Source organism: Phoenix dactylifera, chromosome 5, assembly GCF_051530095.1.
Source record: "Phoenix dactylifera cultivar Ajwa chromosome 5, Ajwa_hap1_PhDact_Kaust_v1.1, whole genome shotgun sequence".
Classification (NCBI taxonomy): domain Eukaryota; kingdom Viridiplantae; phylum Streptophyta; class Magnoliopsida; order Arecales; family Arecaceae; genus Phoenix; species Phoenix dactylifera.
Window position 1 is genome coordinate 2,505,998 of NC_143194.1, and position 13,138 is coordinate 2,519,135.

The 13,138-nt window shown below is 38.9% G+C and overlaps 1 protein-coding gene across 1 annotated transcript; it reads right to left on the bottom strand.

The window, feature by feature from the left end:
* Window positions 1–2,368: 2,368 nt before the first annotated feature.
* LOC103709368 (sterile alpha motif (SAM) domain-containing protein) lies at window positions 2,369–12,868 on the bottom strand. The gene is made up of 10 exons (XM_008794666.5): window positions 11,817–12,868; window positions 9,328–9,489; window positions 8,764–9,114; window positions 7,153–7,216; window positions 6,307–6,524; window positions 6,048–6,161; window positions 5,857–5,962; window positions 5,454–5,665; window positions 5,188–5,291; window positions 2,369–2,782 (listed from the first exon to the last, which is right to left on the bottom strand). Exons 1-10 carry the CDS (start codon window positions 12,744–12,746, stop codon window positions 2,632–2,634), a joined length of 2,412 nt encoding a protein of 803 aa, XP_008792888.4. The 5' UTR covers window positions 12,747–12,868; the 3' UTR covers window positions 2,369–2,631.
* Between the last annotated feature and the right edge of the window lie 270 nt (window positions 12,869–13,138).

Below are 13,138 nucleotides of genomic sequence, written 5' to 3' on the forward strand. Positions count from 1 at the left end.
CTCAATGTAAGTGCTAGCTAAGGTCACAATCCATAATATCTAAGGAGGTCTCGTAAAAGTAGTAGAACAAACAAGCCAGTTTCCAATCTTCCTTCTCAATATCAATATTGAATTGCTAGCTAGTGTCACGACTCATACCTCTTCCAAAAAAGATAGTTATGTATAAGCATCTAAGATCTTTTTGGTGAATAACCGATATAGGACTAAATACATGCCCGCACGGGTCTTCACATACTCTTCTCGTTCAACCCCTGACGTCTTCGTCAAGTTAAGAGTTCAAATTCATTCAAATCTAATCATAAGCACCATGATCGGCCCATGATCAGCCTCTATGAACTCGTACTGTAGTATTACCTAGTCCACATAGGCTATGGGCCGAGTTCGCTCTAATACTATTTGTCATAGTCCAGGACCTCACCCAAAAAGACTAGTCAGAAGGTAATTTTTGAATTCCTTAATCATATATAAGTACCCAATTTCTCTTCGGCGAATAACCAATGTGGAATTACAGACATGCCCGCACTGGCTCCAGCTAAAGGAGAGAGAAGGCGGTTGTTCGATCGTCGGAGAGGGCGGACGACAGGGGCTAGCCAAAGGTGAGAGTCGATGAGCAAAGGAGCAAAACTTCTCTCTCTCTCTTCTTCCAACTCGGGAAAGTAGATGGACAAATGCAAACAATATGGGGGTACCCTCTAATGTATAGAGAGGACGGAGAAGAGCTCAGAGACGGAGGCTAGGCGGGGAGCATAGCTTCTCTCTCTCAATTCATCTTGCTTGGGGAGAAGATGGACCAATATAAAAGAAAGTGGTTTTCCAATATGGTGAAGGAAGGCCTCAAGTCCGAACTAACGAAACTTCTCCATCTCATTCTCCTTGTCGTTCTCGGGCACATCTTGATCTCAAAGACTATTCCGCAATCCGACGGTCCAGCATGCGAGAGAACATCAATCATTCTTTCGTGCAAAAGATACGATCCGAACCCAGCGACTTATAAGTAATTTATGCTGCAACTGAGTTTTTCTCATCAAATTCTGAAGTTGGTCGGACACACCAACTTCATATGAATCATAAATTAGGAACACAAAAAGTTCCAGTACCAGATGATAACCAGTTCTTATAGCTACCTTAAACAATGCAAGTTCCGAACAAGGACAGTAGGATTTGGGATAGATGAATGAATAACATTCAGCATTCCTCCGAGACTAAGCATATTAATAAAAGTAAGGGTTGTATCTTCCGTGCGAAAGAATGATTCACCTTTCTTCACATGAATCCACCGACGGATCGTATAAAAATCGCTTCGAGATTCATGCAGGCTGATGAATGAGAGAATTTAGGGTGCTCTGAGAGCTATGTGGGGCATGATCCAACGGGTGATGTCACAAAAAAAGATCAAATCTTTGCATCCACTCGATCCAACTCCAAATAAGGTGGGTTGGTACATCAATAAACACGTTTTATCTGCAAGCCCTGTTGACCCACTAGCATGTTAGTCCCGAGCCATTTTCTAACCAAATGAATCGTTACTTTGAAGTCCATGCAAGGTTGACCCACTAGGATGATTATAACGAGTCATTTTCTAATCAAATGGGGTATATGGAATTGTGCTTTGATGTCCATGTCAGGCTTCAGATAGCTCCCACTGGAAAACAGAACAGGAAATGGGGTGGCGTAGCTTTGAACATAAAAGCATATGTTAGAACAGGACATCTTAGACCCTGTTTGGTTCCCAAATAGCTAACGAGCAATAATCTTTAACCATTGATAGCCACCAACTAATCAGAAATTATATATTTGAACTATTCATCAATTGGTTGAAAAAAAGAGTGAAAAAGTGAAAAAAAAAAAAAGTAAAGAGAGAGAGGAGCAAGATCCAGTGGCTAAATCTATTCCATGCTTTTCCCACCAAATAAACTTAATCTGATTAAACCATTTTGGGGATTCACACTAGATTAGGTAACACACCACGTTGGCTGGTTAAGTGGATAACAACTACTACCTAACTATCCCCTAACTAGCAGCAAAATAGAGCTTTAGTGATTTTCCTGGAATCATAGGTTCCAATCCTGCCTTCCCCAAGGTATAAAGAACAAAATACTGTTGTATATCTTCTACAGGCCTCTTACACCAATAAATAAATAAATAAATAACTGCAAGGCCGATTATTATGTGGCAGAGATTCAAGTGGTCATAGTCAACTCATCAATTTTTTTGTCAGCTGCCACTTCTTCCCACCCCTGCCTCCAGATCAGCTAAAAACTACAAGCAACTATAGCTTGTGCAAATGGAATTGACAGGCACCAAATAATAAACATATATTATGAAGGTGTCAAAGTTTAGATAAGTGTAGATAAGCAAATTTCATATGTGAAATGCTATCAAAATTCAACTTTTAATTGCTATATATTTTTTCTTAAGAATGTCCATACAATATTTTCATGCAGAATTACAGAGAAAATACAGATAATGAAAAGAAATGTGTGAAGAACGGATCGCACTCTTACACACTTCTTGCTATTGTATCTGGATGGCAATTTCAACTGTTACACAAGCGCCGGCTTCTTTGTTCTAGCCTGAATGATGAATCCATGAACTGGTTTTTAGCTCGGGAGGATAAATCTGGTGGATCTTTTATGAATCAGACATGAGAAGAGCGATCATGGCATCAGCAGACTCAGGGCCATCGTTGTTTACGCTAGGAATTATGTGCTCTGGAGATACAAACTGCACGAACTCTCTCAGCTCTGTGAAGCTGCAATGTTCACTGTATGGGACTTCATACCTGCAAAAAGGCAACTAGCATGACAAAGTACATAACATGCAAGTAGCATTGAGCTACATATATAAGGATGATTCTTCCACGTATCTGCAGTCCTTCAAAATTTGGTAATAATGTTTTTAAAACGGCCACAAACATAACCTACAGAATGAATTTGTGCAGCAATAAATCACAATCACCATGTGTTCAACTCGGATAAGGAAGTGTGATTAGAAAGACACATCAATTCATTCATTGGAGTGGCATAAATTTTGTTATGGTAGATTTTTTAGAAATTTAATTACAAACACTAGATCGCTTTGAGCATAAACTACAGACCTCTGATTTTGTGGGGTATATAGAACATTGGACATTCAATCTATGAAACAGATTAATGGTGACATGTGTTGAACAAAATCAGAGTGCGAGTAGCTCCTACACATTCTTCCAAGCAAGAAACATCAGAACTATGTCTTCTACATACCATCAGAGCCATTCATCTCACCAAACTCTGTTTCATTTAAATGAGATCACATCACTTGCTAAACTCTGAATATGTGATCTTAGTCATCTTATCATTAGTTTACAGTACTCAACGTCTGAGTCCTCCCAGCATTTTGATACAACCAACAATTTTGAGTATAACTAATCATGCATCTCTCTCTCACACACATAGCCGCACACAGAGCAAGACCATCTCGTGAAGCCCTTCTGTCTCAGCTCACAATTTCAGGCACATACATTACTGACCTACTCAAAACCTAAGGAAGACTGAAGCTTAATTATATGTAACAAATCTTCATTCAAACGATTGGATTTGCTAGTAGTAGAGAAATGCTAGGGGCTATGCCACGCCTTGCCAAGCTAGTCTGCCTCTCTTGCTGATTGGATTTGGAATTCTCCTCAACCAGAAAGAAAGAAGGGAAACGACGCCTCAGCTCCTATTTACAGAACTATACATTTTCTTCCTGAGGCTGCCTTGGCTTTTCTCCCTGCCAAAGCACCTTCACTAACTCTGCAATGAAGAGAACTACTGCTTATACCTCTTCCTCTCTCTAGCTCTCATGGGGCTTTTTTTGTGCTAACAGAGGGTGAAGCCCATCACATTCTAGGAAAGTTACAAGCATCAGCATTAACAAGATGAACAAGAACCTTGTGTAGGTCTGCATCTTCTTGGGGTGGCTCAAACAGCAACAACGACTAAGGTGAGATTGTGAGAAGAGGCTGGATATCAGATAGAGTGGGGATTCATTGATCGAGCATTTGAATTTTGATATTTAAGAGACAAAGCACAGCTTAATATTCGTCAGATTACAGTATGTGAGAATAGCTGAAAAGCATTTTCATCCACAAACAAAGAAGCAACAGGATTTTTGAGTATCTCTAGTATATCAGAACACCAGTTCACTGACTTCATTCACAAAGTAATATAGATTTATGAAAAGTATTCAACTGGATCCAACTTTCACACTTCCAAAAGTTGAGTCTTGTTCTCCTTGTTGAAACCCATCATATCATCCGACCATCATGTCGATGGGCCATATTTCATGGTTGCATCCTGATTAATCCTGTCTAATTAGCTCTCAGGCAATGGCTGCACATCCACGATTCCCTTTGCTGTATGGCATCTCTCAGTCTTCGACAACAATAAAATGGAAGTGAAGGTCTCCAAGCAAGATAAAGGATAGTTTAGAAATTGATGATTTAAATTTTTAAGAAGCCTAAAGCTGGTTATTTGATCTATCATCTGGTATCTACTTGGCATTAGCCAATTAAGAAGCAAGGCAGATTGGTGTGGGAGGCTAGGGCGTGGCTCACTAGCACCCTATTTCAATTTTGTATGCCAGTTCATTTATATATCTATAATTTTGGGAGTTTCAAGAGAAATATATTTTGTTAATCAAAATTAAATGTTAAAAAGTTGGTCATATGTAGTCCAACATTTGAATTACTCCAGTGGTTAGATGCAAGAATTCTTTCAGCTGGTCAAGATTAAATAATAGAACAAAGGGTCATAACTAATATGTAATATGACCTTCCCTTGTGATGAACCATGGCAATATCATCACAATGGACATATTCCACAAGAAGTACACAGGCTCATAAGTTGTATATGAAGTTTTAATATGTGCATATTAGCAACCAGCATAGGAAAGTAATACACTGATATCACTGCAGAGAAGTAACAACTCTCAAAAATTCAGAGTTTCCCTACCACAACATTGGTTTAGTCAGTTTCCAAGTTATATAACTTGAAAGTTATATATGATGCATTTTCCCCCCTTCGGTCAGGCATTTAGATTTGAGCTAAGTTTCATAGAGTGATATTCCGGTAGTATGGGCACCACAATTTGGTCCAGAATGATCATACATCTAATATTATTTCATGAAATAAGTATATTGGAAGTTAGCATTGGAGTAATAAATACCTGATGACGGTACCTTGCTGCCACCTTCTCCCAGGAGTCTTTTTCCTTCCTTTTCCAAATGCCCAACCAGAAGGAGAGAATGCAACTATAAGGTCAAAACGGCCCTGATACACACAAAAATTAAGTGCAACTTTAGTCGGTCTATCTATTGTTTATCTACTTATAAAACAAAGCAACTTATCTAGTTTGATAGAAATCATGATTATAAAGTTTATCAAGCACCAATAAAAAAAAAATGTTGTGAAATTCAGCAATGTGTGCCTCACAGAGTATTGGTTGGATATATATTTCATCCGTTTGAAGCTTGCTAGAGTCCACATGGGTACAACATGAATATGACTCTCCATCTCATTAGCTGTAAACCATTGCATGTCCTCCTCAGCGAACCCCAAGCACCTTAGCAAACGTAGTTTTGCCACCCCAACATATACTTTCTTTCTCAGCAATCGAGCAACCTCTAAGAACAGCCTCTCTTTTCCTGTGACAAATATCAAATATCGAGCATCACATGGAATATCAGCAATGCCATAAGGCCGATAACAAAGTGGAAATAGACAGACAGACAGGTATGCATGTTTGTTTATACGCACACACAACCACATGCATGAATGCATGCATACGTGTGTATACAGATACATACATACGTAAATGTAGAGAGAGAGAGATTACCAATTGTATAGCTACCAATCAGGAAGAGAGTTTTGGGGTTAAAAGCTTCTGCTTGAATTGCCTCAATGACAAACTGTATAACGGCCTCTTGTTTTGGAAAGTCATACTGCATGGAATTGTAATCATGATCAAATTTTGAACTTATTAAAAGCTTGAAAGTACAAGAGCCTAAGTCCTGGTAAATGGCATACTTGAGGATTGCAGTAGGTCGTATCAAGGATTAGTGTGTGGACTCGACATGACTGCAGCACAGAATTGCTAGCCATCTCTGTAGAAAACCTGAAGTCCCCAGTGTGTAAAACAGCCTACCATATGCAATGTTAAAGTAAACCAATAATCATTCCAAGAAACTTACCACAAGTTACAATGAAATTCAATAACATTATCTTGATCTGCTAAATAAATGTCAAGCTACTTAGCATGCCAGTGATGACCATGATGATATCATACCTTACCATTAGGTGGTTCAAAAAGAATAATTATAGACCCAGGGCAGTGGTTTGCATCAAAGCATGTCAAATTGACACCTGCAACTGTAATCTTCTGGTTAAGGGGTAAGATATGCAGTCTATCCCATGGGACACCTAGTTTCATGTTTACAAGGTGTGCCGTGATTGAGGAGCAATAAATCTTCCCATGACAGAAGTTTCTTGTGAGCCCCTGGTAATCTGCTTCAAGAAACTACCAGTAAGTATTGCATGAATCATCAGGTAAAATGCAGCATCAATCAGGTGCCGATGAACTAAGCAAGATCAACCAGAAAGCTAGGTTAATTGCAAGCCAAGCTCAAATGCTGACTGTGGTTTTATTGGCAAATGAGTGAATGATCTAGTTCAGGTTCAACTCAGTATGCATCTGCTTGTATGCACTAGAAAGCATGGATTACTGTCATTAGAACTCATAACCAAGTACAATGAACTCATAATTTTGATACTTTTGATTATTCTCTCGACTAAACTGTGAAAACACTCTTTCTGTAGCAAGTGGTCATGGTATTTAAAACTGTTAGTTAGACCTGGCAGATGAATAACTATAACACATTTTTAATTGTCTCTCAAATGCCTCGACGTTAGAACTTATAAAATGAAAACATCGATGCACCAGTATTTTGCTTGCACTATTTTTAAATTTGTACCAAATAGATATTAAACCACTACACAATACAGCCAAAATTTATGAAACTGTCAATTGCAGTAGCAGACGCCAACCAATATCTTCAAAGAAGCACAATAAAATTATGGTCTGCCTCCAAAGGTTGACCATGAAATAATTTTCAAAGGAATATAATGGACTTACGGTCCATATGGAAGTGCGTTAGAAACCAATGGGAACAATCTCCTCTTAAATAACGAAATGCATCCTGCAGATATAGAATATTTTGTAGTCAGCAATCAGCAGCCAGTCTCATTAGTGAGGTAACAATCCAGCACTCCATGCATCAAACAATCAGGCAAAAGACTATTTATAGAATATCTGAAGACTAATGGTGCATCCTTTTCCATTTATTAATGAGAATATCATAATATTTATAAAAATTATAGATCTGATGATACACATAATGGTCTTTACTGCTCCAAGTAAACCATGAGCTCCTCTAGAGCAAGCTTGCAACAGTGGATACAACTGAATAAGGAGGAAGAAAAGGAAAGAGGTTGTAAAGAAAATTACAATTGTCTCATTAAAGAAAATATTTGACACTATGAAGTGCAAGAAGCATAAAACATACAAGGGTCATCATGATGAGTTCACGAGATTAAAAAACTTGCAAAACCAAATTACATAGCTATACTACAGATGGTGTTATGCATTATTTATCAAAAGACTTTCATAAAGCTTAGCAAGAAAAACTTTGCAAAATCTTCTGCAGCAAGGAAAGCCAGAACTTCGTTCCAAGAGCCTAGGCTAAGAAAGCAGTCTTTGATTAAGTCCACCAACATTTTCCTTTTTCTTTTTAAGTGTGTTGTTGGTTGGGGGGGAGGGGTGGGGAGGGGCATGAGGTTGCCGCTGGGGGAGTAAGCAACTAAGTCCACGAACATTAAGAGGGCAAAAATTCCACATTTAACACAGATCAACATCTCAACTGAAGAATCTAGAGACATTCTAATTTTGGCACATTACCTGCTTAATCAAAAATTTCAATAAATACAAACTAGAAGAAACAATATGTGATATTGGAGTCTCCCACCAGTCTAACCACGATTATCAACACAACCCTGTTGGAGAATCCGATACGTCCATTTACTAGTGCAGATCCAAGACTAACTAAGTAATCCAATCTCATGTTCTAATCAACTGACAAGTCCCATGGGCCACATAATGCAGCTATTCAGCAATGCAAGTCCAAGGCATTCATAGAATAGGTCATTGAATTTCACATTCTATAGAAAATCAGATGAGTCAATACTTCTGAATCCATGCTCAATGAACAGTAGAAAAAAGTGATAATATGAAAACGCCACAGGGTCAACTTGAATTTTTCTCAAGTTATCCCTACTCTTTTTAATTATCCAAATAAGTAGATGGTATCAAGGAAAGTTGAACCGTGCCTAAACTAATTTTCTAATCTTTGATCAACCTGACCACACAGAAATTCCCAAGCTAACCATGATCTTCTAAATTCTCTGCGGTTCTCATTACTCTGTCTACATCAGCAGATTACTATGAAAAATAACGAATCACATTTTTCCACCCTTAAAGTAGCTTCCTCACAAGTGATCAGCAGAAAAATATAGGAAATCTTCATAGCAATGCAAATACTTCGTAGAGTCACAGACAGTTTAGAGAGGAACTACAACACATAATTTGTAACTGATATAACACATAGACAGTATAAAGTTGAAGAGATCCATTGAAACCTAAACAGAGGGTATTAAATGGTTATTCAAATATCGAAGATCGTTACCATACCACTCGAAATGGTGTTCCTGGTATACAACACCAAGGGGGTATATCTCTCACTTTTCCTTTACTGACACAACTTCCAGCACGGACAGATTTGGAAGCTGAATCCTTATTACCTTTCCCATTAAGTGGTTTTTTGAGGCTGCACACCCTGTTTCTATGAGCAACAGAACCATGAAAGTATTCTGTTATCAACTTATTCCCAGATATAGATAGCCTTGAGTTCTTATAGGCTGCTGCACTGGAAATATCTTTCTCTATGACATGGGCATGATCGGTCCTTTTCCGGAGCTCACTGAGTGCGTGGACTATTTTCTTTCTTGGTCCAAGTGCTACTATACCTATACTGAGAAGATCCTGCAATATTAGAATGGGTCAAATGAAATGCTACTCATTGTTACAGATGCTTCAATAGGAACAAAACAAAATAAAGTGATTCAGCATCCTACACAGCCCGTACCACAATATACTAAAGATGCTGAACAGATATAGAAACCACAGATTTCTCAATCAAAATATGGAATATGTTTAGAGGAACATAGAAACAAGTACAGTCCAGGGAGTGCAAACCTCTTCTGTTAGCCATTGAAGGGTTTCCCAATCTATCTCTTGCCTGACAAAAAATTCTTCATATCTGGATAGGCCCAAATTCCGTAGCCATTCAAGAACAGGGCTGACATCAACAACTTTTTGAGGTAAATTTGAATTTATTTCATGAATAGGAACAGCTACCTACAATATAGGTCCATTGATCAATATCTAAAAATAAATGTCAAAAAATATTGGTTAATAAATTTTTCACTTTAAACTGCAAAAGAAAATGACATGAATGAATGAAACAGACTCACCTACATATGTAGGTGGACTCCTCTTCCATGAATACATAGCATACCAAACCCAAAACACACAAACACAGACAGAGAAGAGGGGGGGAGGAGAAGCCAGTGGCCAACAAACTAAAAATATTTGTCTTCTTTGAGATCCCAAATAGTATACTCAGAATGGCAGTATGACATGCCATTTCACATCGTAAACTTTATATGATTATCTGCCTTTTAAAAAATGCATGAGAATTACTAATAGGTCCAGACAAAACAAATTTTGCTAGAACACTTGTGTTGGGGTAGTTAAAACAGAAGGAGTAAGAAAATGGGCACAAGAAACAAGACATGGATTTTGATATGTCAGATATCTCACTTAACAAAGCTTCACTGCAAAAGGTCATAAAGGGAAGCCAGCCGAGAACACTATGTGACACTTTCCCAAGATAATTTCTCTTCTCTGGATGTAATCAACATAACCAGGTTTCACATTGGAAAACTGCTACCTCAGCAGTACCTTTACCACCAAGATTAATCCCATCTATATGGGACGGTTTGGTTTTAAGCTCGATTTAAGATACTTGAAGTCCAAGACCATTTTGTCACTGACCATTTACCTAATCTTGACCCTCTAAGTAGGTTCAAATTCCTAGAAAAGGCATTTTTGGACAAGATAAGGACTTGCCATGAGACCAACTAGAAAGTAAATATCTTACTTTGTTTAAACTTCTGTAGTCAAGGAACCTCCAAGACTCACCTAGATAAGATGAAGACAGAAATGTCAATTTTCAGTATTCAGTTCTGCATTAATCTGAGGCACAAATTATAAACCAAAAGGCCAAATGAAAAGATATTCCCTAGTATTTCAAGTATCCAAAATAATGCAAGACATACAAGCTTTGTTATATGTAGAAAAAAAGAGGTTGAAAAGGAGAACAAAAAGGAAGAAAAGCAATGGGAGGATGAGGAAAAGGAGTACGGCAAGGAACTTCTTAGCCATAAAATATGAGAAAAACTACATTCAAACTTAAAGAATTCTTAACAAAACTCTAATGCAAGGTTTTAAACTCGTAGGATGAGGCTACCTCGGTAGTTCCATGGAACGAGACGTGTCCCCTTCCAACTCCGTCTCAGCAGTTGGACGAGGGATGTCCTAGGATGCTTTGATTGGATGATAGGATGATGGAAGGACAATCCTACTTTGACACTTGGGATGGTACCCCGTCCCAGCATCCTATAGGACATCACACCTAGGGTTTGTAACCATGTCGTAAACAAACCTAACACGGTAGGTTCTTTAGAAATATTGTGGTTATTCACCACCACTCATATTGGAACTTGACACTTCTCAAGGTGCCAACCAGCTGAACTAACAACTGCTGGCAACAAACCTCACATGAGGGTTGTGATAGATTCTAAGACTCTAACGAAACTTTAGACAGCAACCATTAATTATATTAAATTCAGACCTTTCAGTGTAGAATAAATAAGAAAAACAAGCAAGGAAATTGTCTAAAATTAGGTTTCAGTTGTTCTTGTTATTTGAGGATGGAGTGGACCCTAATTCTTCAGCATGCACTTTGAGAAAGGAAAAAAGTTCACAATTTTTCGTGAGTTCTTATTTCATAGTTTGAGTCTGTGTACCTTGACTGAAAACCTCAGTTTGCATAAATCAAATTTTCTAAATAAGTCACAAGAGAACTCTTAACATATTACACATTCCTAATATTCTAGAACTTCTGTCAGGTTACCACTCTTATTTTTCTTATAGTTCATCAGATTTCTGAAAGGCACCTAGCAGGATTGGACATGATTTCATGGGAAAAAAAGAGAAATACGAAGTAACATCAGAAAGCAAACTCAACTGGCATATTACCCACGAATGGAAGTATAATGTCTATCACTAATTTGCCTCAGTAACAATCTTTGTATTCACTAGATAACAGTTCATAACCTTACATGGTATAAAAGGTGTAATGTCCATCGACTGTTGCCATAAATAGTTAAAAAAAAGTTTCATATGTTTCAACAAATATTAGAATATCGACTGTCTATCGGCTGTTGCCATGAATTTTGTAAGCAACTAAGGATCATTCTGAAAGTACTTGCAGATAAGAATTCTGCAACAGCTTGACACACAGAATAAAAACAATAACCACTCTACCCTTTCATCATAACTTCTTCCATAAAATTTGAAAATGCAAAAGAAAAAGCAGACTGAGCAAATGAGAGGATTACCTCCAAATTTTCATCTTTGTCCAGGCACTTGTATGTGTGAGCCTGTCGCATCTCTTTGCTCATATCTGTAATATCTAAACCACATAAAGGACACTCCATGATACCACTCCATTGCAACTTAGGTGTCCCGACACCAACATCATTCTCTTCTGACAACGTGACCCCACCATTTGAATTGCCTTCCTCGCCCATTTCACAACACAGATTCATCAGCTCATTGAGCTGTGTGCCCGGCTCAAAATCCTCACAATCGTTACCTTCCAAGAAGCCACCTTTTTCTCCACCTTCTCTTCTACAAGAAAGAGACTTTGCTCTCGACTCCAACAACCTCGATTCAATTGACATCGAGCAATGACTTCCCTTATAAAACTTCAATTCACTCTCTTGTTGTTCCTCATTTTGCACGACTTTCGATTCAATTGATGTCAAACAACGTGATTTTTCCTCCGTAATCTCAATTCTCTCACCACAACCAACAGAAACCCTAGACTCCGAAGCAATCCCCTTCATCCCATCACATGCAGAGGAAATAGAAGCATCAGATATAGCCGCAGGAGAACCTTTTACCAACATGGATGCCATCGGTGACGAAAGACCCTTCCTTTCCGCTCTCCTCCCCTCGTTCCCATCCGGTGCGCTCGAAGCTTTGGAACCAAAACCCGAGGACTTTGGGATTCTCCGATTCTCCTTCCCGGAGGCAGCTGCCGTCTTCGCCCTCTTCCAAGGATGGACGCCATTGGAGGGATTGAGGGGTTGCGAGCTATTGTTTCTGAGGGAGGAAAGAATGAGATTCTGGGCGACGGAGATCATTTCGCTGGGGTTCTGGAAATCGTCATCGAGGGCGTCCGGCATCGCTAGAGTTAGGTTTAGGGCTTCGAGATTGTTTTCGAATGCCCTGGATTTCATCAAGGATTTTGGATTCGATGGCATTTCTAGGGTTTAGGGTTGGGGGTGGAGGATTGGGGAGAGAGCGAGGGCGATTGCGATTTTGTATTTTTTTCGTAACGAGTGATGGAGGGAAGAGAGGGTGGATCCGGTCACTGCAGGTAGGCTCCGACAATTCACCGCCTAAATGATACCACTGATTTTGTGCATCACTGGCCGTCCATCATGCGGAGTAATGCTGCAATGGGATACAGTGGGGCTTAAATTTAGGATGCAGATCAAGATGGCTCTGCTTAAAATGAACGGATCAGATTGGACAGGTTTGCTGAGGTGAGAGCAGTCTTCCATTGGGCTTGCAGTAACATTGCTCATGATTGGGACGGAGGGTCCGATTTAGGTTTCGGAACAAGGAACCTGATCGGTTGAGCCAGAAAGTA